At 48.3% G+C, this 27,233-nt stretch overlaps 1 protein-coding gene and 1 pseudogene across 8 annotated transcripts in view; one reads left to right on the top strand and one right to left on the bottom strand.

Moving 5' to 3' along the window:
- The first annotated feature begins 1,047 nt into the window (after positions 1–1,047).
- UBASH3A (ubiquitin associated and SH3 domain containing A) overlaps positions 1,048–27,233 on the top strand; it is a 46,441-nt gene continuing 20,255 nt past the window's right edge. For 4 of the 8 annotated variants that reach the window (XR_006696987.3, XR_012431970.1, XM_045389336.3 and 1 more), the window contains exons 1-7: positions 1,048–1,174; positions 3,369–3,422; positions 6,401–6,587; positions 9,528–9,726; positions 12,942–13,111; positions 15,211–15,419; positions 26,460–26,583. Coding sequence is in view for 5 of the 8 variants with exons in the window: in XM_045389336.3 (XP_045245271.2) it covers positions 1,062–1,174; positions 3,369–3,422; positions 6,401–6,587; positions 9,528–9,726; positions 12,942–13,111; positions 15,211–15,419; positions 26,460–26,583 (1,056 nt within the window). In the remaining 3 variants the exon portion in view is untranslated. Of the gene's footprint in view, positions 1,421–3,368; positions 3,423–6,400; positions 6,588–9,527; positions 9,727–12,145; positions 12,809–12,941; positions 13,112–15,210; positions 15,420–20,290; positions 22,116–26,459; positions 26,584–27,233 lie in introns of those variants that run through there. The other 4 variants (XR_012431971.1, XM_074033968.1, XM_045389337.3 and 1 more) reach the window with 3 other exon arrangements.
- Positions 14,302–14,399, bottom strand: LOC123572609 (U6 spliceosomal RNA; annotated as a pseudogene).

Here is a 27,233-nt window from a genome sequence, read left to right as displayed (position 1 = left end):
TGGCTACAAGCAATAATGTGGATAAATTTTACAGGCATAATTTGAGGAAAAAGAAACTAGACATGATAGAGAATATGCTATATGGTTCTATTTATATGAGGCTCAACAACAGGCACAATTCGTGTACAAGCGATATAGCAGTTTACTTTCTGGGGGAGGGAGGAGATAACTGGAGGAGGCTGGGCTGGGGGCAGAGGTGCATCTGAGGTTCTGAGAATGTTCCAGAGCAGGCTTTCTCCACCTTGGCACTACTGACATTTTGTTGGGGAGACTGTCCTGGGCACTGTGACATTTCCGGCCTCTACCCACTAGTGCCAGTACCGCAATGTCCACCCCACCCAGCACCACCACCACCACCTCATTTTGGAAATAAAAATGTCTCCAGACATCGCTAAATGTCCCCTCAGGTGGAAGAGGTACAAAATTCCCCTGGTTGCCCTGTTTTATTTTGGGTCGTGGGGGAATTAGGGGTGTGGGTTCATTTATGGAAATTCCTTGAGCTATACACCTATGATTCATCAACTTTTCTGTACACATATTAAGCTTTTAAAGTTTTTAAAATAAAAAAACAAGTCAACGAATGACTGAAAGAACCAGTAAGTTTTCCAGCAGAGACAATAGATAAAGTGGGATTTAATGTCTTGTTTGCAGACAAGGAGACTGGGATCCAGGGTGGGTCAGGGCAGGGGGCCAGCAGGATCCAGGAGGGAACTCATTCTCTGACTTCTCCTCCCACTTCCTTCCCCCACGCTCTCACGCGTTCTTGCTCCCAAACACTAGACAAGTCCCTGTAGAGGCTGATCCCATGCAGGGGCTCAGTTGGACCTTTAGCCTCGAACCCCATGGAGGAAACAGTTAGGATTGGTGGACGCTGCACCCAGCATCCTGCAAACAGAATTCTGAAAACCGGTATCTCATGCAAACAGGATATCAACTTTTGTCAGAAAGATCAAAAAGGGCTTGAGGTTTTTCTTCACAGCCTCAGCCTTGCCTCTCCCCCTCTTGCTTTATCTCCTCATTTCTGTGTGCAGGCGAGCTTCTTGGCCCACAGGCAGGAAGAGATGGCAGCCGGGGAGACGCAGCTCTACGCCAAGGTCTCCAACAAGCTCAAGGGCCGCAGCACCCCCTTGCTCCTGGAGCCCCTCCTGGCCATGGGCTTCCCGGTGCACACCGCGTGAGTACTGCCCAGAGACCCCGGGGCCCAGCCAGCGGGGCTGGAGCCAGACCCTGCTGCAGCCCCTCACATGGAGCTGCAGGGGTGGAGGGCACGGCTTCCTGCCAAAGCAGTGCACCTTGCAGGGTGAGACACTGCCTCTGCACAGGGCCCTCCTCTGCTTTTCGTAAATGAGATGATCTTGACCAAGCTTGTCCAAACCACGTGTGGCCCAGGACAGCTTGGAATGCTGCCCAACACAAATTGGTAAACTTTCTTAAAACATTATGAGTTTTGTTTTGTTTTGTTTTTTTAGCTCATCAGCTATTATTAGTGTTAGTGTGTGTGTGTATTATCAGTGTTAGTTTATGTGTGGCCGAGGGAGGCAAAAGAATACCTCTGATATTCTTGACCTTTTAAAGACCTGCTCTGCTGGCTGAATGGGAGACCCTGAAATGTGTGAAAATCAGAAGCCATGTATTACTCCGGGTGCTCCATTTTGGGGGTCTGGAGGAGCTTGGGGCCTGGTTGTAACCTCTTTGTGTGCAGCTCAGTGACTCTGAAGGTAGCATTTCAAGACATTCAAACTCTAACGTGAAAGGCCCCAAAGCCCGCTGCGTCTCTACCACCAGGACCACCTGTCAGCAGGGCTGTGCTTCCACGCTGCCCAGGGAAAGTCACTTGTCCTCAGGGAGAATCCCCTGAGTGTCTGATAACGAAACAAATGGGTAGGAGACTAGACACAGCGTGAGCGTGACCCTGCTGACCCAAGGGAAAGGCCTGCATGTGGAAGAGCTTAGCCCTCGGAGTTACCACTCTCGGAGAGGGAGGACATGATACCAACATTGGGTTACAGCTTTCATGGCAAACCAGTGCCCTAGATCCGACCCATTCATTTTTTCACATGGAAAAATGTATCAGAAACACACTTTTGGTAACTTTGGGTTGGGGAAGGAGCTAAACTTTCCTTCCACACTATAACGAAAGCTTGGCCAAATTGGGTGAAGTAACTTTGAAGCTAGATAAACCCCTTTCTTCTCCCCAAGTCAGTGCTTTGTCATCACTGTTATGTTCGAGCTAAGTCGGGGGGCTTTGAATGGGGAGTGGGGTCAGGCGTGTGCAGGGCGGCCACCAGGCACCGTCCAGGCAGCACAGACAAGGCAGGTTTCGTCCACTGCTTGCCACCCAGTGCAGGCAGAACACTGGGCCCAGAGAGTGCATTAGTGGCAGGGGTGGGACTCGAACCAGGTCTCCATGCCTTTGAAGGAGTTCACGCTGGATTTTACTACTAAACCTGTAGCATGGACTCCTACTCAAAATTCCTTCCAGTTTAAACATTAAACACATGTTGGAGGAAGAGAAATGTGTATTAATTTTCCCACACCAGAGCACCTCAAAGTAAGGGCCCTGCACCAAGGCTGCCCTGTTCAAACCTCTCCAGGTGGCCACAGCCCCATCGGTACCCACCCAAATAGCAGCACTGGGCATCACGTGGTGGGCTCCTCATGGATGCCCGCCGTTTCCAGTATGCATTCCTGATAAATTACCTTAGCTATATTCCATTCTGTTTCATCTGGTCCAGTTCTACCCAATTCAATGGAATGTACGTACGTCCCAGGTTACCGTGATGAATAAGACTCAGCCCTGCGTTCAGGGAGCTTTGGTCTAGCAGGGGAGAGCCGTGGACGCAAGGGGACTGTGCGAGCCGTGACAAGTGCCTGCCTGGGTGCTTTGGGAAGGGCTGTTTCCCAGCGGGGGAGAGGTGTGGGAGGCGAGCCTGGGGATCGGGCCGTTTTGCTAAGTGATGCTGGGGCGAAGGAAGCGTTTGTCAGGGAAGCGTGTGTCCCAGGTGGGGGCACTTTCCACAAGGTGGGTCCATTTGCTCTAGGCAGTGGGGAGGGGCAGGCCAGGGAATGGGATTGCAGGAGCAGGCGGAGGTCAGGTCCTCAGCACTGAGACCCTGTGCCAAGGGCTGAAGCAGGTAGGCAGGGAAGGAAAGTGGTGGGGAGGTGTGAGCTGGTCAGCATTGTCCAAAACCACAATGGCAGCACTCAGGGGACAGGCGCCTGGGCACGCGCCAGCTGGAAGTTCAGCATCAGGCCCTCTTCAGAGCACATCCCAAAGATCCTGGGTGTGCAAGGCTACACCAGCCCTCTCTGACCCTTTTCCCAAGAATGGGCGACATGACTCTGTGCCTGTGTCCGCTCTTCTGCAGGCTGAAAGCATTGGCAGCCACGGGGAGGAAGACGGCGGAGGAAGCCTTGGTCTGGTGAGTACAGCTGCTCCTGTAGACCTGGGGGTGTTTGGACTGACTGCCCTGTGCTCGAGGGCTCCCTCCCACCAGGGTGGACACCAGGAAAAGCCGGGAGCCTCTGGGTGGGATGGGAACTCTGCGGAAGTAAAACAAAATAATCTCCCTGCCTATCCACAGTGCACTGAGGGAGCGGCACAGGGCTTTGGTTAACCATGGAAAGAGATGGAGAGAACTTTTAACAAGGCTTTTTTCACTTACAAATCTGATTCAATCCAATTTGACTGCCAAGAAGTACAGGTTCATGTGCTTTGTTGAGTAAATGGGGAAGACATGATTGTTGTGTTGTGATAAGCACATAAATTAGGGTAATTGTTAGAATAAAGTAAATAATTAGGGTAAAAATGGTAACATCTGGGTTATATATTAGTACTGCTAATATTCAACCTATATGAGTAATTGAAGAGTAGGCTAGGATTTTGCATCCTTGTGTTTGACTAAGTCCTCCTCAACCGCCTACTACGATGGACAAGATTGAGATAGATAGGAGGATGTTTGTGTTTATCGATAGAAAGATTTGAGACATAATTGACATCTTTGCTGATAGAAATAGTGGCCACCACACTCTGGGGCTGCCTCTGAGGAGAAGGGAGTTTACTTGTGGTCATGAAGCCCTCGAAGGGCACCAGGTGTGTGGGTCAGGTGAGGGCTCTGATTCGAGGTGGCCTCACTAGGTACCAGCTGCATGAGTGATTCTGCAAGCCACCCGCTGCCATGGGCCTGTTCTCTGCCCTGGGGATAGAGAGGAGGGTCCCCAGTTCTCTAAAACCCTCTCCTGCCTGGATGTGCTGTGGGGAGTCCTTCATCCTCTGCCCTGAGATAGCCACGGGGAAAATCAAACAACAAAAGCCAGGTCCCTGGAGGCTGGAGCCCTCCCCAAAGCAGGAGGCAGTTACTGATCCTGGGCCTCTGAGCGTGCAGCGTTCCCAATGGGATGCCCCTCCTCCTCCAGAAAGTGTGGGCCACCGGCAAAATGGGCAATGCCTTCACAGACCCCACTGAAGCCAGTTGCCAATTTTGAATCAGAAACAAGCCCACTGCTGTGAGGGGCATGGCCAGCACCCGCCCATTGCAACCCAGTCAATAAGACTGGGAAACCCACCAAAAAACAGGGAGGCACTGGGGTCCCCTAGACTCAGTCAAGAGCACCCCAACCTGTCACTGGTAACCAGGGAGGTGGGGCAAATTAAGATAGCATTAGAGCAAACAAGGTAACTCCAAGCGTTGATGAGGATGAGGGAAGCGGGGGCCTCACACGTCACTGGTGTCACTGAGGGAGGCAGTGCTGGGTGTCTGCCAACCCTGGCAATGTGCACAGCCCACCAGCCTGCTTGAGGATCTAAGCAGATTCCCTGGAGAAACGCAAGGAGCCTAAAGAGACATGTACAAAGATCTTGATTACAGGGTTATTAAATGGTTTTAAAATAAAATAATTTAGATGTTCATCAATGAGGGAATGAACAAGTGCAACATTAAATATGTACACGATGAACTATTACATAGCCTTTAACAAATTCACACTGACGAACTTCACTAGACATGTGTGTATCGACGGGGATTAATTGCAAAGACATGGCGGAGGAAAAATGCCAGTTGCAGAATAATTTGAACAACAGCTTATGATTTATGTAAAACAAGTGCTATCTGTAAGTCCATTACTTAACTTTCTGAGAGAAGACAAAGCAGCTTCACCCCCGGGCTGAACCCTGGAAAGGGAGAGGGTAGGAATCGCGATGGGGAGGAGAGGTAACTTCCTTTGTGATTTTTATTGAAGAGAATATGGTCTTGCATAAGTTCTGTTTCCTTCAGTGATTGAATACTGCTTTCTAAATTGAAAATTATATCACAAGCACTTCGCTGAGTAATTAGAAATTCTTCAAAACCATGATTTCTCATGAATGCACGATAAATAGATTTGCTATCAGTTATGGAGTTTTTCTTCTTTCTTATTCTAAATAACCCTAAATAAATGTTTCACGTGTAAGGTTTTGCCTATACAGTACTTTGTGCTCTTTCCTCAGGAGAAATTTCTGGAAGTAGAATTATTAGTTCAAAGGGTGTAGGCATTTTAAGACTCTCAATACCTATGGGCAAAGTGCTTCACATAAAAGTTGAAAAGTCCGTCCTTAAGTCCTGCTTCACCTTTGGCACGTTGAGCAGAACTTTTATATTTTTTATTTTAAAAAATCTTTGTTAACTTGACAGATGAGAAAAATGCTGTCTTGGAGCTATTTTATTTTCGTTTTTATTGTTAGTGACAAAAAACTCCTATGTTGGGTCAGCCGTCATTTTTCCTTTAATTTAAAATAACTGTCTGCCTGAAATCCCAGCTACTCAGGAGGCTGAGGCAGGAAAATCACTTGAACCCGGGAGGCGGAGGTTGCAGTGAGCTGAGATCATGCCACTGCACTCCGGCCTGGGTGACAGAGCAAGGCTCCATCTCAAACATAAAATAAAGCAAAATAACAGTCTGAATCTAAAGAAACATAGTAGCTACCTAAATTTTGTCTAGGTTTTTGGTTTTGGTTTTTATACGTAATTTGAAGTTTGAGGTAAAATACAAATATGAGGTTTTCCCACAAAATTTTCCCACACCATCAAAGAGATGCTGGGCCCACAGATCATTTGAAGACCAGGTTTTGGGTCTTGATGTCAACTTCCTTTCATTTTTTTCCACCTTTGACTTTGGAATCAGACTGAGGTGGGTCTGAGAGCAGCACAGGCACTGACCAGGTCTGTGCCACACACAGCCCTGCTGCAGGTGCCTCCCACCGGTAGGATGGCTGTGAGATTAATTTATGTCATGAGCATATATGATGTGTTCAGTGTGCCCTATAATTCTGCATTGCTGTCATTGTCATTCTCTTGTGTGTCCTCGAAGGGGAAAAATCTTTTTGTTGTGACAGTGGGTGAAGCCGGCTTGCTCTCTGTTGCAGGCTGCATGATCATGGCAATGACCCTTCCCTAGATGACCCCATCCCCCAGGAGTATGCCCTTTTCCTCTGTCCAACGGGGCCCCTGCTGGAAAAACTTCAAGAGTTCTGGAGAGAGAGCAAGCGCCAGTGTGCAAAGAACAGAGCTCATGAGGTCTTCCCGCATGTGACACTCTGTGACTTCTTCACGGTGAGTCAACCCAGTGTGCCTTCGATGCTCATCATCACCGCAGCTGGAGGCATTTTTCTATGCTAACTAGGCCGTGATGGGACAAAGTTGACTTATTTAAATGGGATGGTCTAGAACGGCATCATTAGCTGGCACCTTCATGTGAGCAGTCCTTTATTTTCCTCTTTGCCTTCATCTGGTCAACTCCTATTCATCCTTCAGAACCCAACTCATTTATCCTCTCCCCTTTTTGAGTCTTTTCTAGCTCCCCAGGCAAAAGAAGTTGCCGCCCATTTTCTTGTTCACGTGTCTAGTGGCACTTTTGTATCATATGGGCCATGCGTCTGGTGCAGCACTGCATCCCTCACCAGACCGAGTCCCTCAAGGGAAGGCAGATGCTTCACTCATCTTTGAACCCCCAGAAACTAGCACAGCCCCTAAAACAGAGTTGGCCCTTCCAAAATGTGTGATAAGTCAACTCAAGGACAGGTGATTGTTGGCTACCCCCAAATGCGGAACTTTTCCCTGTCTCAGGGACCAGCCCTCTGATTCACAAAGAAATGGCCCAGTGGGTAGCTTCACGGTGGCACAAAATGGCCCAGTGGGCAGCTCCACAGGGGCACTGGGAAAACAAGAAGGATGTGGGGGCTGCTCAGGATAAAATAAGGAGAAGGGAGGGACAGCCAGCCACTGCCCTCCTCAGCTCCTCCAGAGGGGCCTGAGGAAGGGCACACCCACTTCCACTACCACGGCCTGGCCCCAACTCTGCTGTTGGCAAACTGATTTGTTCCACCCATTTCAAGGGATTCCATCAGGGCCCAAGGAACCCTCCATTCCAACACCAGGCCCCTCAGTGCTGGATGGAAAGGAGGAATGCAAACCTCTGCAGGTAAAAGATTTCTGGAAGATGTCCCAGGAGAAGCAGCACCTTCCAAAGCCTCCAACCACCACCCCAGATTGCCCGAGACTTGCAGGGATTCCCAGAACACAAGACTAAGCCTGGGAAATCCCCAGGCAAACCGAGAGAGTTTTCACCCTACATCGACATCAATGGCACTTGTGACAAGCAGACTCCTTCTGGCTCACCTTCTGGAGCTAACGGGGAAAGGCAAGGCAGCCCAAGTTGTGTGACACAGCTCAGAAATCAGAGTAGGCCTTGGCCCCCAGCTCCTTCCCCAGTCCACTGAGGCACAAGCACACGCACACACACACACACATAGCTCACACACATAGACACACACAGATTGACACAGAGACTTACACATGCACACAGATACACACACATACATGCATACAGACAGATATAGGCACACAGACACACACAGAGAGGCACAGACACACACACAGAGACACACATTAGATACACACACATACACATGCACAGACATGTAAGCACCACATACACACATATGCACACAGATACACACATGCATACACACAGACACACATATAGACATACGCAGACACACAGACACACATAGACATACCCACATACAGACACACACACATATAGACATGGGCAGACACACACACACTCACACACCTCCCTCTGTTGTCAGCTCCTCCCAGTCCCTCACCCTGGGTCTGGCCTGGCCATGGTTAGTGGAGCTCCCCTCGCAGCCAGAAGAGTGTAACGGAGACTCACTGTGTACCTTTGATGCTGTAAAATGAAAACACTAATCTTCTGAAGTATGATATTGATCACAGCTACATTTATAACCTGACTATTCTTGAAAATTACATATCTGAGGCGAAGAAACACAATGTGAGACGGATTCCGGAATGGACATGGGTTCACTGGGTGGTTTTGTGTTGAGTGCTGTTGAGGGCTGCAGACAAAATAGACAGGGAGGAACGTCAGGCCGGCCTGTCCACAGGGAGATGGAAGCCGCATTAAACACTGTGATCTGGCCTCATATTTGGGCTTGTAAGAAGGACTATGGAAAATTCCAAGGGCAGCCCGGTGCTGGGAAGAGAAGGGATCAGGCCATCTCCCGCCAGGAGGATGTGGTGTCAGGTTTCCCCTGTGGTCTGATGTGGCCAATGGCACTGGGAAGGTCTTCAAGCCCAGGAAGCAGCCTGGCCAGGGCAGTGGGCAACACCAAGCCCAGATGCCAGGAGAGGCTGTGTCTGGCTAGAGGATGGTAGTTGGAGCCCCATGGGCAAGGCTGTCGGGCCAGCACCTGTCGGGCTCTGTGGGCAGGCTGAACCCTTGAGAGGGATTCTCCAGGTGACAGAGAGCCTGCGGCCTCAGGGGTGGGAGTTGCATCAGAAAGAGGGTCCTACAGCCACATGGGGGCCATCACGGAGGCCAGGCCAGGGGCTGTGCAGGCTCAGGTCCTCCAGGGAGCAGACCCCAAGGCAGAATTCCAAGTGCAGGAGACACACAGGGGAGAGACTGCTGGTGAAGGCAAAAGAGGAGGAGAGGGTTGGAGGCAGGGCAGAGCCTCAGTCCTTAGAGGAGGCCCCTGTGGAACCTGACTCAGTGCTCAGCCGTGGACAAGATGGCAGCACCACAGCTGGAAGTGCAGCTGAGTCCCCCTCACTACAGGCTCTAAGCAGTGCCTGGGCAGCCCTGGAGTCTTCTAGAAACCTCCAGAAGCCAAATCATGCAGACCTGAGCAACGCAGTGGGCCATGGGACTGAGGAAAGGGCCTGGCAGGTGACGAGCACATGCGGTGGAGGGAGGGGATGCAGTTCAAGGACCAGGGGATTTCTAACCTGGGCACCTAAAGGAGACTCCATTCCGCAAAGAAACTTACCTGAAATATTTGAAAAACCGAGGTCCAGGTATAGAACAAATCCATAACCTCAGACACACAGGGACGCAATAAATTATGTTACAGTGCTTTGAACAGAAAAGAATCTCACTTGAATTGCTGCCTGATTGTTATTAATTAAATCAATAGATGACTTCTGATGAGAGGTGTGGAGACACAGGCTCTGTCTCTGTCCCCTTAGTGTGAAGACCAGAGGGTGGAGTGCCTGTACGAGGCACTGAAGAGGGCCGGAGACAGGCTCCTGGGCTCCTTCCCCACGGCCGTGCCCCTGGCTCTCCATTCCTCCATCAGCTACCTCGGCTTCTTCGTCAACGGCAGCCCTGCAGATATCATCCGGGAATTCGCGATGACCTTCGCCACGGAAGCATCTCTCTTAGCAGGTGGGCAGCCCTGACCAGTGGCAAACACAGGGCCGGGTTCACAGCGAGTGAGCTCTGTGCAGCAGGCATGAGCTCCTGGCACATGGATTTCCGTGGGTGGGTTCCAGGGGAGCAGAGCCCAGCAGCAACGGTAGGATGGCTGGGTGGGCTTTCTTCCAGGCTCAGTGGCTGCACCTGTCCTCACCCAGGCACTTCCAGTTCCCACTTCTGGATTTTCAGCCAGGTGCCTGGACATGGCCTTAACCTGAGGCTGAACAATTAAACTAGCGCCTCCCTTCGTGAGCCACTACATCCTTCAAAAATGTAAGCCGTTAGAAAGCTTCCGGACCAGCTTTGGTCTTCTCTTTAGGCGGGAATAACCTTTGTTCGCATTATGTGGTTTTTCAAATGCTTAGCTGTATGCTAACAGCCTGGGAAAGTGCCCCAGAAGGGTGTGCCAAGCATCAAGCCTGAGTGGGTGACCGTGATGGGGTTGGAGGCTGGGGCACATAGGGAGTCAGGGCCTCCCCCGCTCGGCCTCGAGTGGGAGACACACAAGTCCTACATGACTTATTTCTGTATTTTCAGTATGAGCTTAGTGCTCTCTCCTTGGCCTCTCCGGGGAAAGATTATGTAGACTCATATTGAGAATCATCAAAATTCCCTTCTCTCCAAACACCAGCCCTGGTCTGGAGACCAAAGCTACCACTGGGGTTTAGTGGAAAGGATTGTGGACTTGATGTCAGAAGATGTGATTTTTTTCTGTGTCCCTGATGAGTGGCGTGACCTTAATCAAGTCATGTCCACTGTCTCTGTCTCTTTTTCTTTCTCTACAAAACAATGAGGGCTCTCACTCTTCAAGAACCATGTTGCCTGAGTCTGTGGCCCATCCCACCATAGTTCCCAGGATACAGAAGGGCACTCAGTATTGCCGTGATTTGTCAACTCTAAAATCTGATGAGGCTGCAGTGCCTTGGTGGGAGGGCTCCCCACTTTCTCTCCCCGGGAGTGTGTCTGTCTCTGTCCTCAGACATGTATGAAACACAGATCCTGGCCTGTAAATCCATCCATGAATCCTGGGCTTCCACTTAGACGGCAGCTTGTGAGTCTGGAGATCGAATCTGCTGGATAATTAGAAAGTCACGCCCGGTCTTTGTGGATTAGTCTCCTTTATCAAATGATGGCTCTTTCACACCCAAGCCCTCCCCCAGTGAACCTCACTGGCAGCATCTTAAAAACAGAAAGACTGAGGCTGAAAAGGGTAAAGTGCCTGCCCAGGGTCACTGTGGTGTGTGGAGTGGTGTCCCCTAAAAATGTATGTCCACCAGGAACTTCAGAATGTGACCTCAGTTGGGAATAGGGCCTGTGCAGATGCGACTGGTTGGGAGGAGGTCACACAGGATTAGGGTGGGTCCCGGGAAGTGTAGAGGCCGCACAGAGACATGGATGAGACCTTAATCAAGTCATGTCCACTGTTCTGTCTCAGTCATGCGCTGACCGAGGCAGAGACTGGAGTGATGTAGCCACAAGCCAAGGGATGCCTGGGGCCACTGGAAACTGGAAGAAGCCAGGAAGGACCCTTCCCGGGAGCTTTCAGGGAGAGCACAGCCCTGCCAACACCTTGATTTTGAACCTCTAGTCTCCAGACACAGGAGAAAATAAATGTCTGTTGTTTGAAACCAATCCAGTCCCCTAACCAGCCTGGTGGAGCTGGGACCTGAACCCAGCTCTGTCCTGCTGCACGCTGCCTGGGTTCACGCTGGGCAGCTCCACTTCCTGTGGGAGCCAGCACTGACCTCACATCCACGCCCTGACCCTGAGCAGGCTCTGTCCTGCCCTTCCATGGCCCATGCCCTATGCCCTCAGCTTGACACTGAGGCTGTAGAAGTCCTCTCTCAGTGATGAGTGACCAGTCACTGCTCTGAAGTGGCCGAGGTCCCTCTTGGGGCGAGTGCATGAGGCACCCTGCCTGCGTTGGCCCTCCCCAGTGAAACGTGCCCATAGGCACAGGTCCGCAGAGAGGAGGAAACCGTTCAGAAGTCGGTGTGACTCACTGTGACGTCAGCAACCGGTAGTGGGTCTTTACCAGGCTACACTCACTCACATGGCAAGGCCGTCCTCCCCGACTGCTAAAAGCAAAAGTCAGAAAAGGAATTTCCCCACCACCTACACACTCATGCCGCTCTGGGCTGCGCAGCTTCAGTGCTCGGGCTTTCCTAGAGACCGTGGGAGCTTTCCATTTGCCTCTAAAGGCTCACCTCTCACGTGGGAGACAGCAGTGGGCCCCAACTTCGGGGCTCCAGGGAAAGACTTGCATCACCCTTGACCTATTTTAGGGGATGAGCAGATCCTGTTTGTCAGTGCCTTGCCGTGGAGTGGGGGAGGGGACCTCTGTGCACTGACCCAGCGTCTCTAGCAGGAAACTTGAAGTTAGGAGGCTGATTTCCCACTGCAGCCTTGGCAAGCAGGCGCTGCCGTTCTCCAGCGAATGCTGCTGAAGCAGAAACTGGGCCAGGCCCAGAGGCTCGGTCAAGGTCGCCCTGCAAAAGGGGGCACAGCACGGCTTAAAACTAGGTCTATCCGACACCAAAGTCTGTGCTGTTCCCGTCAAGACACCGACCGCCTCCCTAGGACATAAAATCCTTTGTGGCTCAACTGAAATCAGATCCTGGCTGCTTGAGCGATGCCAGCTGCTCTGCTCACTGACCCGAGAGCCCCTTGCAGACCAGGGAGGGCTAGGGCCGCAGGGGCAGAGGACACCCAAAAAGACCTGAGGCTCAGCCACTCCCAGGACTTCCTGCTTCACCAAAACAAGGTGAACCTTAAAGATACTGTGTGGTTTATAGTTTTGTTGCCTAAAGAGTTTTCTTCTTGAAATTAAACAAGCCACTGAACTGGAGCTCGGGCCTGCGAGTCCAGGCCACTGGGTAACGCGCACAGCCCGGGAATGGAGCAGTCGTTTCCTCTGTGCATCTGAACCGTGCATTCGGGCAGCTAGCCTGCAAACTGATAGGCCCCCAAGACCCTGAACCCACATCTCCACATCCTCCTCCTTCCTACTTCCTGGAAAAATCTACAGGGATCCAGCCATCTCCTTTATGATGTGAGTTCTGGGCGGGCCGAATGAGCTCTGAGTTCTGACAGCCCTTGCCTTGTTGAGGAAGCACAGAGGTCAGAGGAAGGAGGCATTTAGGTAACGGTGCCCTGGCACCCTCTGTGTTCCCCTGATTTCACAGACTGCTCCGTGAAGCCTTGCACCAAGCAGCTGCATCTGACCTTGGCCCACAAGTTCTACCCCCACCACCAGAGGACGCTGGAGCAGCTGGCCAGAGCCATCCCCCTGGGCCACAGCTGCCAGTGGACAGCTGCACTCTACTCCCGAGACATGCGCTTTGTGCACTACCAGGTAAGAGAGCTGAGCAGGGGCTCAGAAGAAGCATATGAATGGGCTGGGCGTGGTGGCTCACGCCCGTAATCCGAGCACTTTGGGAGGCTGAGGTGGGTGGATCACGAGGTCAGGAGATCGAGACCATCCTGGCTAACATGGTGAAACCCCGTCTCTACTAAAAATACAAAAAATTGGCCGGGCGCGGTGGCTCACGCCCATAATCCCAGCACTTTGGGAGGCCGAGGCGGGTGGATCACGAGGTCAGGAGATCGAGACCATCCTGGCTAACACAGTGAAGCCTGGTCTCTACTAAAAATACAAAAACAATTAGCCAGATGTGGTAGTGGGTGCTGTAGTCCCAGTTACTTGGGAGGCTGAGTCAGGAGAATGGCATGAACCCAGGAGGCGGAGCTTGCAGTGAGCCGAGATTGCACCACTGCACCCCAGCCTGGGCAACAGAGCGAGACTCCATCTCAAAAAAAAAAAAAAAAAAAAAATTAGTTGGGCATGGTGGCAGGCACCTGTAGTCCCAGCTACTCAGGAGGCTGAGGCAGGAGAATGGCATGCACCCAGGAGGCGGAGCTTGTAGTGAGCTGAGATAGCGCCACTACACTCCAGCCTGGGCAACAGAGCAAGACGTCTCAAAAAAAAAAGAAGCAGATGAATGAACGGCCACTCACCTGACAGCACGTACCCCCTGGAACCCTCCAAGGGAGATATGTTAGTAGCAAGGAAAATTTCTATTGCTTCTCTAAAGACATTCTCTTTCTTGTGCAATTTACAACCAGCATTCTTTTATATGTGAGTTAGAGATGCACAGACATTTTTCAACAAAATAGAAGCATTTCCAATATTAGAAAAGGAAGCCGGATGTGGTGGCTCATGCCTATAATCCCAGCACTTTGGGAGGCCGAGGCAAGTGGATCAGTTGAGGTCAGGTGTTCAAGACCAGCCTGGGCAACAGGGCAAAACCCTGTCTCTACTAAAAATACAAAAAATTAGCTGGGCCTTGTGGCATGAACCTGTAATCCCAGCTACTTGGGAGGCTGAGGCAGGAGAATCACTCAAACCTGGGAGGTGGAGGTTGCAGTGAGCTGAGATCATGCCATTGCACTCCTGGGCAACAGAGTGAGACTGGCCAAAAAAAAAAAAAAAGGCAGAAAGAAAAGGACTATTGTAAAGATCTATGAATACATGTTTTGCTTGTTAATTCTTTTTTATTTATTTATTTTTTTACATTTAGGGGCCACGCTAATCTTCTCTGTATGGTTCCAATTTTAGTTATATGTGCTGCCAAAGTGAGCACAATTCACTTTCAAGAATGATTTGAGCGAAACCTCACTCTGGGACTTCCTGCCTATGAATTGATGGGTTTAGAAACGAAGTGTGCAGCGCTCCTTTCAGACCCAGAGAGCGCGTGTGAATGAATCCACCATGTTCTGTATTGTACGAGAAGGTGTCAATAACCTCACACTGAGGAAGGCGGATGTGAAGGTCTGCTTATGCCTTCAGATCTTTTGTAGACAAAAAAGTACCTAGATGGATAGATCCCCCCCAAAAAATATATGTATATATTTTTTATATACATATATATATATATATATTTTTTTTTTTTTTTTGAGAGGAAGTCTAACCCTGTCGCCCAGGGTGAAGTGCAGTGGCGCGATCTGGGCTCACTGCAACCTCTGCCTCCTGGGTTCAAGTTGTTTTCCTGCCTCAGCTTCCCAAGTAGCTGGGACTACAGGTGCCTGCCACCATGCCTGGCTAATTTTTGTATTTTTAGTAGAGACAGGGTTTCACCATATTGACCAGGCTGGTCTCAAACTCCTGAACTTGTGATCCACCCACCTCAGCCTTCCAAAGTGTTGGGATTACAGGCGTGAGCCACCGCGCCTGGCCCCAAAATGTATTTCTAAATCTATCCAAAGAATTCTATGCTGCGTTTCATTATATTCTATGCTATGTATTGCCAGACAAAGCTTTGGACAGCGTCTTGAAGACACAGAACACACTGGAGGGGAAGAAAGCAGGAGGTAGCCGGTGATAGGCCTCCTATTGCTGCCATTTTCCAATGTAAATCTTTGCTCAAGACATGAATCCCCTTGCCTCTTTTCTAGACCCTGAGAGCCCTATTCCAGTACAAACCCCAGAACGTGGATGAGCTGACGCTAAGTCCTGGCGACTACATCTTTGTGGACCCCACGCAGCAGGACGAAGCCAGCGAGGGCTGGGTGATTGGGATCTCGCAGCGGACGGGCTGCCGGGGCTTCCTGCCGGAAAACTACACGGATCGAGCCAGCGAGTCTGACACGTGGGTTAAGCACAGGTGAGTGCTAGCTCTGGCTGCAGCGCCGTCATCTCTGTCTGAGTTACTGTGTGAAAGTGCCCACCTGCAAACAGTGTGCTTCTAGGCCATTCCATTATTGGTAAAATTGCGTTCTCTATGCTGGCAAAATTATTCCTGCAGGTATATAGTAAATATCTTGGTTCATCCGTGGTTTTCTGATGATAACATTCAAAAAAGAATTAATTACTCTGCATTAGAGTAGTTTGAGATGGTAATCCCCAAATTATTGCAAAACACTACTTCCTTATCACAAACATAATAAATTATACTCAGAGGTCCTGAGCTTGGGTTTATGTATTCTTCTGCTCCATGTATGAACTGTGAAGTCCTAGGGCGTTTATTAGTTTTCTATGACTGTGTAATAAATTACCACTAAAACAAAGCGCAATTATTATCTTATTGTATTTACGGGTTGAGAGTCAGAGTCCAGCTTCACTGGGTCCTCAGCTCGGGGTCTCGAGGCTGTAATCAAGGTGCCTGCCAGGGCTGGGCTCCCAGCTGAGGCTTCACGCCCTCACCTGAGCACACACAGTTGGTGGAAGTGATTTCCTTGAAGCTGTAGGGCTCCTGGTGAGTCGCTTCTTCATCAGTTGGAGAATCCCTTAATTGTAGCGCCTTTAGCATCATCTGGTGAGGCTAAGGATTTTCAGAATGGTTCTTTTTGTTCAGTGTTCTTCCCTCAATTTATCTCTTTCCTCTCCCGCTTCACTATAAATAACATGAAGAAGCCAGGTGATACATTTAACACTTTGTATGGAAATAGCCTTAGCTATGTGACCAACATCATCGCTTACAAGTCCTGCTTTCCATGGACAATTTCATTAGACTCTCTGGCACACATGGGAAGGATCCTCCTTGCTCCGATTTCCTGGAACATGCTTCATATTCCTTTCTGAGTTCTCCCCGGAAGATTCACCTTTAGCATCCCTATTTCCACTAGCAATCTGTTCATGGTGATTTGGGCTTTCTCTGCCGTGCTACTCAAAAGTCTCTCAGCCTCTACTCACTGCCAAGTCCCAAAGTTGTTTCTACATTTTAAGTTCGGAAGGTCTCCAACTTACAATGGTTCAACTTAGGATTTCATAATGGTACAAAAGTGATATGGGTTCAATAGAAACTGTACTTCAGGTGCCCATATGGTCATTCCATGCTACACTTTCAGTCCAACATTTAACGAATTACATGAGATACTCAACACTTGATTATAAAATAGGCTTTGTGTTAGATGATTCTGCCCTATCGTAGGCTACTGTAAGTGTGCTGAGCGTGTTTAAGGTAAGCTAGGCCACGCTGTGATGTTCAGTAGGTTAGGTGCATTAAATGCATTTTCAATTTATGATGGGTTTGTTGGAACGTAACCCCATCTGAAGTTGAAGAGCATCCTGTTTGTTAGAACAGCACCCCATTCCTGATACCAAATTTAGTAAAAGTTTAACCAGAGATGCAGAACCAGTCACTTTCATACAATATATAATACATACAAATATACGTACAGTTGTCCCTTGCATTTGGCAAGGGATTGGTTCCAGGACCCCCACAGATACCCAAATCCTCATGTTCTCAACTCCCTGATAGAAAACACTGTAGTATTTACATGCAACTTATACACATCACCCTGGATCCTTTAAATCATCTCTAGAGTACTTATGATACATAACACAATATAAATGCTATGCAAATGGATGTTATACAGTATTGTTTTTATTTGTATTTTTAAATTGTTGTATTGCTATTTTTTATCAATTAATTTTTTGAATATTTTTGGCCTGCAGTTGGTTGAACCTACAAATGCAGCACCTCCAGATACAAAGGGCTGACTGTACATACAGAATATTTTGTATTATATACACATATATCACACACACATATATACATGGAAAGGTGTATATATACACACATCTATATGGATTTACTACAATGAATTGCCTTATGGAATTACTGTGGCGAGCTAAGCAAGGACAGACAGGCAGGAAGGGAGAATCCTACTCAGGCTGAAAACCCACGGGCAAGCTGAAGATTATTGTCCTCATGTGGGCAGTTGGAAGGACCACCCAGGGGATGGGAGAGCAGTTGCAGATACAGCTGCTATCGAAGTCTCTGAGTGTGGGGAAAGCCTAAGTTTTTAAAAAATGCCTTCCAACTGCATAAGTCAGGCCTGCTCAGAATAACCTTGCTTTTGATTAATTTAAGTTCATATGATTAGGGGTTCTAGTCACATTTGTAAAATCTCCTTGCAGCAGCACCTAGACTAGCATTTGATGGGTTAGCTGGGAAGGCTGTGTGTGATGCTTAGGATGACTACTGCCTCCCTTCCATCCTCTAGCTCTCATGAGAATGCCTCTTGTGGCCCACCCTGATCAGACATGTGCTAAAAAGGAAGTCTAGGGACTGTCATTCAGTCTGGCCAAGTTGCCACACACACCGTAAAGCCATTACAAAGTGCTAAGGTGGCTCTCGTGAGCTTTTTCACTCTCTTCTCCCAGGTTCCAGTTAGGAGAGTGGAGAGAGCAGGCAGAGGTCAGAGAACACAGGGTGAAAAAGGAGAAAAACTGCTCAGCCTCATGGGTGTGTATGTTGGGGTAGAGCTCTTGCAGGTGTCAAGACTGATGGTTGGAACAACTGAATGATGAGAGTGGGAGGAGCAGGGCAGAAATACACAGAAAAACCCTATGTTGTGGTTCTGGGCTTCCTGGCACCTTCAGAGCTGTGTGGCTGGGGAAGAGAGCCTGGAAAAGCACCATCATGGCCATTCCTCTGTCTCCAGGCAGGAGGTCTTAAAACCATATATTTCACTCATTGGTTTAATTCTCTCCTAAAATGTTCCACAGCTTCTCTAGGGTTCCCCCCACCACCCAGACAAATAAATAAATCATTAAGTTGAACACAGATGTATCAGCATCTACTCAATCTACAGATTTTCAGATCTGTGCTGGACATTTGCTGTGGACATCTATTTCCAGAATATATCCATCCAGGGAATTCTTTTCTGTACCCTTCCTATTGAGGTTCATATATAAGGCAAAACTATGAAAATTGTGACATTTTATTTGAATAGTCATTAAAAACTACTTAAAAATTGTCAGAGGTTATATGGATATCTAATAAGACTAACATTTTGAGTAAATTAAGAAAGAATATATTTTGAAGAGCTGAAATAAATGATTACTTATTGGTCATTTTTATCCAAACCCCCCAAAAAAGAAAAGATGGTTTAATAGTACCTGATAGAAGCTCTTGGTGAAATGATTAGAATTTGCAAGAAATAGTAGTAAAAATAATGAAAGTATTGTCTGAAATATTTATAGAAGGAGATTTGGTGACTATGGCTGATTTCTTTAGGTATTATATTTCTTTTTGCTAATTATTCATACACTGAGATTTGTATAATGAGCCAGGGACAGCACCTATGTCCCTGGGCCCCCCCACTAAACATAGTAGCCACTTGACACTGAAGGAGAGCAGATTCCAGCCAAAGCCCCACAGCTGTGCATACATGACATTTCATATCATCTTCTCTTGAGGCCATTTAACTTCTTACCCTAATGAATAAGAACTTAGGACCACAAAATGCAAATATGGGATGAAAAATGCAGCCGTTGTCACATGTATTTATTGATGTGTTGACTTCTAATCCACTTAAATCTATTTTAAGGCAGCTTAAGAGATGCCCAATAGCTTTGCACACTAACATCACCTTCTGTGCCTGACTCTGTGCCATGCATTTCCCTTATTAACTGATTTACTTCTCCAGTACCCCCAGGGTGGGCACCGTTATTGCTCCATTTTATAGTTGATGAAACTGAGACACAAAGAGATCAACTCACTTGCCTATGTTCACACAGCAAGTGAGCAGAGGAAACAGGATTCCAGCCTCATACCTAATCCCACACTTGGGCTTTCAAATCTGACCTCAACTGCCTATAGAAGAGATCATTAAAATTTAAAAATAAGTCCATAAAGTAAATTATGACACATCCATACAATAAAATATTTGCAGCTTTAAGATAATTAAAAGGGAGAATTTTATGTTATTTATTTGAAAAAATATGCAAGATTGATTGATAAATGAAAAAAATAAGTTGCAGAATGATGTGTCTGGCATGATATACTTGTGGGGGAAGGGGAGAGACACACATAACCGTCTGTAAATACATGTGCACAATATGTATCTCTACATATACGTATTCCTAAAGGTTCCCTGGAAGGGAGAATGTCTGGAAACTTCTAATCATGGTTACCTGTGGGTGTTGGGAGTGGGAGCCAGGAGAATGGAACAGAAATGGGAGGGAGTCTTTTCAAACACGAACATTTCATAATGTTTAAATATATGAAGCATATAAATGCATTACTTACTCAAAACATAAATTAATCCATTTTAAATTTTAAGAAGAGAATATAAGAAAGCTGGGTCAAAGGGAGAATAAAGGTGGAAAAGCTAGACAAAGTCAGGGCTGAGGTTTGTCCACACTGCGTGTGCTGTGAGCTCCCAGCTCCGAGCTTTCCCACATCCAATAAGAAAACGGACACACGTTCAACCAACAACCATGGCCATCCCAGACGTGTGCAGACCAGCAGTTCAGGAGAAATACACTTTGTGACATAGACATGTCCATGGGTCCAGGGGCCACATCAAAATCACAGGATGTGGGTGCCACAAGGGATTGTAGAGATAACCTAAGGCAACTCCCCTGCTGGAGAGCTGAGAAGACTCAGGCCCAGGAGGCCAAGGGATGTACAATCAAGGGAGTTCTTGCTTTCTTGCAAGCTCAGTTCATCACCCGATCCAATCCACAGTTTAAGGAATAGAGAGGAGATGCTGGCTGTACCCTAACTAACCATCTAAATTTCAGGAAGGTTGGGGCTCCCCTGTGCCCCTGCATCATTCAGCATGTCCTTCGCTGTCTGCCCAGGACGGGAGAGTTTCACTGTCACAGAGGAACCACAAAGACTCTGCAGAAGATGAGTCAGCGGCTATGATACTTTTCATTTCACAGTGAATACATTAGACACCTGCCTATCAACATAACCATTCCGGCTTTTATGCTGGAATGTATTAATGAAAACTGCAGTGAAAGGAAAGAGAAATAAGCACCGGGCTAGGTGCTGTGGGGTGTCTGATTGGTCCTGCTTTGGAAGCACCCTCATCGTGGCTGGAGGAGCAGCAAGGCACCCTGACAAGCTGTGACCTGTGCTTACGGGCCAGTGAGGCAGACGATGGGAGCTGTTGGACTCCACTGTGCTGGCTAAATCTTTTCAAACTGCTAAAAGTCCTTATTAAACATCTAAAGCTTTCAAAATCAGAAAATCATCCTTGAATGTCTCCACACATCACTCATGTATTCATTAGTGGAAAATGTGGTCAAACGGTAACGTCCAGAGGCCAACTGACCCATGGACGGACAGAGAGCTGTGCAGATGTTTAATAAATACTTCCTTCGAGCCCTGATCAGGACTCACACTTGCGCGATCCAAGCAGCAGAACCACTGGCGTTACAGTGCCTGGAAACAGACCTGCAGGTGCACCAGCAGGAATCCCCCTCCTCACCAAAGAGGGCGCCCTTCCAGGTACGAGTCTGCAGCTCCAATGTGTAGTACCTGTCAATTAACACATCAATCACCCATCACCACCATAATGACCCCAACCTCCTTGCCGGATAGTGCTGGGATTCTTTGGACTTACCTACTGCAAACTCACACTATGATGTTTGTCCATTGCTTTGAAGATCAGAGATGGCCTGGAGAGACTGGTGATGGAGGACCGTATTCACAAACCACCGCAGCTTCCAATCCTCTGTACAGGAGAGCAGAGGGCGCGCCCCTGGAGGACAGAGAACAGGGAGGCTTGAGTGTGAGGGCTCAGGAGAATAAGTGCCATCCCCCAGTCAAGATGAGGACGTTCCCGAAACTGAAGACAGACACAGCAGGATTACTTCAAAAACCTCACAGCAAGTTTACAGCAAGTATCTCAGACGTAAGAAAGGTACAATTAAGGGCTAAATTGCATCCTGCCAACATCCATATGTGGAGGTCCTGACCCCCAATACCTCAGAATGTTACCTTATTTGGAGACAGGGTCTTTAAAGAGGTGATTAAGTTCAAATGAGGGCATTAGAATGGGCCCTGATCCAATATGACCAGTGTCCTTATAAGAAGAAATGAGGACACAGACACACACAGAGGGACAGCCTGTGAGGACACGAGGAGAAGATGCCTGTCCACAAGCCAAGGAGAGAGGCCTCAAGAGGAACCAGCCTTAACGATAGCTTGACCTCAGACTCACAGCCTCCAGGACTATCAGAGCATCTGTGGCTGTCGTTGAAGCCACTGTGGGACTTTGTTATGACCGCCCCAGGAAATGAACACAGGAACCTGGTGATGCAGCCCCCAGATGGCAACTGTGTCCTTTTAAGAACCAGAGAGAGGCGGGTGGATCACCTGAGGTCAGGAGTTCAAGCCCAACCTGGCCAACATGGTGAAACCCCGTCTCTACTAAAAATATTTTTTAAAAAAACTAGCCAGGCTTGGTGGTGGACGCCTGTAATCCCAGCTACTCAGGAGGCTGAGGCAGGAGAACTGCTTGAACCTAAGAGATGGAGGTTGCTGTGAGCTGACACAGTGCCACTACACTCCAGCCTCAGCGACAAAGTGAGACTCTGTCTCAAAAAAAAAAAAAAAGAACCAGGGAGAATTCAAACACGTCTGTTTTATGATGAAACACATCTGTTTCACAAGAGATCAAGAGACTCTCTTAAGTTAAAGAGAAAAATGGAAACGTGAAAATGCTAAGCTCTTTTCTTTCTCCTCCCGTCACCCATGTTCACAGTGTAATCTTGATCGTATTTCATTTGAAAGACCAGCAAAATGCACTCCGTTTCTCTCTGTAAACCTCACAGATGTCATCAGTTGATAGCAAAGCCCTACCGTCTGCAGAGCCAGCCGCAGGGAGGGTGTGGGTGCCCTCGCCTTGCCCTCAGGAAGGGGAAACCAACCAACATTTCCTGTGCTAATGGGCTATGAATTGGGCCTCGCTGCTCTGAGCATGTTAATTTGAAGAGGAAACGCTTGATTGTTCCAATGAGACTATATTCTTGGTCTACTTAGGATCAACTCAAGTGTGCATTTCCTATCTATTGGCATCTGACAGCTTGAGGTGATGCAAAGTAAATTGGCCTGGACCTGCCATAGTTTATAGATGGAGACAGGGCAGGCAATAGTGTGAGAAGATCAGGTGCAACGTGCAGATGATTCAAGAAACACATGAACTAAATCAAGATGCCGTGCAGGGGATGGGTGGTCCAGGGTGCATATTCAGAGAGTGCAGGGTGGGTGCTGAGATGCAAAAGAAAAGATGACCTTCCTGGCTCTGGAAGGGTCTCGGTGGAGGCACAGGAGCTACTGCTGGTTTTATGAGAATGTGGGGACTTAAGACCTCTATGGGAGAAATGCAAATATTTGCAAATAGGCTGGAAAAATAGAAACATGCCCTGTGCATGGCTGAGAACAGTAAACTGTGGCAATTCGTCCCATAGTCATTTCCAGGTATAATGAAATTCCAGGCTAAATCTCAAAGGGACCATTTGTTGGAACTTCACCAAATGCATGAAAAGTTTATCTGGAAGAATAAACAGGAGAGAAGACCTGAGAGAAAACGTTGAAAAATAAAAATGAGTTATTTACCCAACCAGATGTTGAAAATAGTTTATGAATCTACAATATGGTCCTGGCTTAAAGGAGGTTAAAAAACAGATCAGAGGGACAAGATAGAGATCGGAGGAGCAAGTCTAGTGTCCTGGAGAGGTCACATCTGACCAAGGGCGCATCAGAGATAGGGACAGAAATGGGTAAGAAATAGACAGTACTGGCCGTACGTGGTGGCTCATGCCTGTAATCCCAGCACTTTGGGAGGCTGAGGCGGGTGGAACACCTGAGGAGTTTGAGGCCAGCCTGGCCAACATGGCGAGACTCCATCTCTATTAAAAATATAAAAAATTAGCCAGACGCAGTGGCGTGCACCTGTAGTTCCAGCTGCTTGGAGGCTGAGGCTTGAGAATTACTTAAACCTGGGAGGCGGAGGTTGCCGTGAACCGAGATCCCAAAAAAAAAAAAACATTAATTAAATAGACAGTATTTCATATCCCTTCACATTGTACACTGAAATCAATTCCTGGCAGAGACAAGGATTAAATAGAAACAGAAAAACATTTTAAAAATAGAACTGCTTAGACCGGGCGCAGTGGCTCACGCCTGTAATCCCAGCACTTTGAGAGGCCGAGACGGGCAGATCACGAGGTCAGGAGATCGAGACCATCCTGGCTAACACGGTGAAACCCCGTCTCTATTAAAAATACAAAAAATTAGCCGAGTGTGGTGGCGGGCACCGGTAGTCCCAGCTACTCGGGAGGCTGAGGCAGGAGAATGGCGTGAACCTGGGAGGCGGAGCTTGCAGTGAGCCAAGATCATGCCACTGCACTCCAGCCTGGGGGACAGAGCGAGACTCCATCTCAAAAAAAATAGAACTATTTAAATGAATGCATTTCTGATTTCTGGACTGGGGAGAGTTTTGAAGGGTCAGAAGCAGTGGAAGGGATCTTAAAGTGAGACTTAGCAGGCCTGTCTTTAATAACGATTGTCAAATGCTTAAACTCAAAGACCTCTGCAGGTTAAACATCATAAAGAACCCTACGCTGTAAAGAGCAAGCTGACAACAGTGCTTTTCAGAAGATATTTATAAAGTTGACGGTCCCCAGTGGGTCATCCACTTGAGCCGATTACCTGCCCCAGCCCCCGTCCCTCCAACGGTGACCCGGGGTCCCTGGATGCTGCTAGCCCTTGGACATTTTTGGTACCCAGGTGACTTATGCCTGCCTTTTTCACTTACTGACCAAGAAACTGTCTCCTGGACTCTTCCTCTTCAAAGACTACATTCAAAACTTGCTGAGAAAAACACTGAGGCTTTGAGAGAAGAAATGGCCAAAGAACATGAACAGGAGAGAAATAAATGGGGGAAGGAGTTCCTGTTCATTAGTAATAAAAGACTGCACGAAAAAGGGAAGCCCGGCCAGGCACAGTGGCTCATGCCTGTAGTCCCAGTACTTTGGGAGGCCAAGCTAGAAAGAAGGATCCCTTAAGCCCAGGAGGTGGAGACCAGCCTAGGCAACATAGCGAGACCCTGTCTCTACAAAATAAAAAATAAAAGTAAATTAGTGGGGCGTGATGGTGCATGCCTGTACCAGTTACTTGGGAGGCAGAGGTGGGAGGATCACTAGAGCCTGGGAGGTCGAGGCTGCAGTGACCCAGGATCGTGTCGCTGCGCTCCAGCCTCAGCAACAGTGAGAACCTGTCTTTAAAAAAAAAAAAAATAGAATTTTAAACCAATGAGGCACCATTTCCCCTTACCTTCTACTAGACTACAATTTGCTTTTCCTGAAAAAGCAGTTCAAATTCAAAAAGCCATAAGGCAGCATTCCCAAATGTGGGTGGATGAGGGAAATGGGGTTAGATTTTATGGTTAACTGAGCTGGAGGATTGCAGATACTTTTTCATCTTTTTAAATTTGTTGTATTTTCCACATTCTAATAACTGTAAGAAACAAAGTATCCTGAATTTTCCCAATGGAATTGGGAATTTAAAATGCTAGAATTCGCTGAAAGCAAGAGCACAGTGTTAGTAGAAAATGTTGGGCCGGCAAAGGATGTTTTATGCCTAATTCAACCCAGAGAAATCCCGCAGAGCTCCTGCTGAGAAATGCCTGCGTAGCCACTGGACTGTGCTCGTGTATAATTTTTAAACAGAATTTTCAAAGATCTTTCCTTTTATGGAATGAATTCTCCCTTGGGGAAATCGATCATTTGCTGTTCTTAGGAGGATTTCCGCGGCCGTTGGGTCTCTGTTTCTCATTCTCACTATCTTCCTCTGACCGCTCTGCCTGTTTCTTCCAGACACATTCATTCTGGGGACCCCACCATCACCCCCTTCCTATTCCAGAGCCTGGAGTTCTCACTGCTGCTAATTGCTGGCGTCTTTCCCCTCAGTGGTCCCCAAGCACCCGAGTGCCTGTCCACCCCATGCCACGTTTCTCGATTCGTTGGAACACAGCAATTTCCTCATTGCCTGCAACTCCTTCCACTAAATGCATCTTCTTCCCTCCAGATGTGAGCAGAGCTCTTCAATGTGGCTGTTCACTGCTCGTTCATTCCTGAATCCCAGCTACATCCATCTGTACACCTCTGACTGTATTAGAAAGTGGATCAAATGGGATGGTGTACTAGTCACGGTGCCCCAGAGACAGAGACAGAGACAAAGGCAGAGAGACCAAGAGTGACTGAGAGAGAGAGAGAGAGAAATCTAGTTGAAGGTTCAAGACTGTGGGCCTGGCAAGTCCACAGTTTGCAGGGCAGGCTGGCAGATGGGAGACCCTGGGAAGCACTGAGGTTACAGCTCTAGTCCAAAGGTGGACTGGAGGCAGGATTTCCCCTTCCTCATGGCCCCCAGTGTGTTTTCTCTTACGGTCTTCACCTGGTTGGATGAGACCCACCCACAGTGATGTGTTGAGTCATTCAAGGACCATTTTCTGATTTTAAAAGCTTTAAATGTTTTTAATAAGGACTTTTAGCAGTTTAACAAGATTGAGCCAGCACCGTGGAGTCCAACAGCTCCATCATCTAGAGGGTGGTCTGCTTTACTCAGCATAGTGACTCAAACGTTAATCTCATTCTAAAAAATACCTTCACAGTGACATCCAAAATAACATTTGACCCAATACCTGGGTACTGTGGCCTAGTCACATTGACACGTAAAATTATCCATCATAGATAGTGATCGTTGTAATAAAGCAACCACATCGTCCACACTTCCTGGGGCCTGAGCACTTCGCACACGCTACTTCATTCTGTGCTCATGGGAACCTTTCTGGGGAGGTTGTCCAGGACATTCTCAAGTACATACATGACCAGATGCTGGGTCTCCATGGCAACAACACGGTCTCACCTCTGTTCAACCCGTGCTTTCCTTCCCCCGCAGGATGTACACCTTCAGTCTAGCCACGGACCTGAACTCCAGAAAGGACAGTGAAGCCAGCAGCAGATGCAGTGGGGAATTTCTTCCACAAACGGCAAGGAGTCTTAGCAGCTTACAGGCCTTGCAGGTAATAAAACATTCCCTTTTTTCTTTTTAGTAAACTAAGCAAAACCACACTTTGTGTTAACTTCATGGTGGATGCAGCTTCGTGGGTGTAGCTTCTGTTCCATAGACACATGCTCCCTGCTGCCCTAGAGCACAGACCCAGGTGTAGGTCAGCAAGGGAGCCTCCCACCGGTGCTGAGGTGCCAGGGGCTCCTGCCTTGGTCTGTCTGCTCTGGGCAGACAGGGAGCCACCCCTCCATAGCAGAACGCCCCACCTTCGAGCTCCTCAAGGCAGCTTCAGTCATGGCACCAGGACACGGGGCACAGAAGAGGCAGGGACACAGCTCTACCCAGAATCCCGAGTTCTCACCCCATTCCCTCATTCATGAGCCAAGCGGCCCCCAAGACGTCACCTGCCCCGATGCCTTGGCCCCTCATCTTTTGAGGCAAAACTCTGCATAAGCTGGGGGGTCAGCAGACTCAGGCCAGGGTCCAGGACACAGCAGGGCACCCCGAGCCGGCCACCCTCACGGGGCACATGCAGGAGTGCAGGCGCCAGGCAGGGACACCAAGGAGCAGGCAGCGCCTCCCTGAAGGCAAGCAAGTGGCGCCGCGTCCCTGATCCTTGAAGATCTGAAGCTTCACCTTCCTTACAGAGGAGCCCTCAAGAAG

Source organism: Macaca fascicularis, chromosome 3 (genome assembly GCF_037993035.2).
Source record: "Macaca fascicularis isolate 582-1 chromosome 3, T2T-MFA8v1.1".
Lineage (NCBI taxonomy): Eukaryota > Metazoa > Chordata > Mammalia > Primates > Cercopithecidae > Macaca > Macaca fascicularis.
Note: the sequence above shows the minus strand (reverse complement) of the source record. Positions and strands in the feature narration are given on the sequence as shown.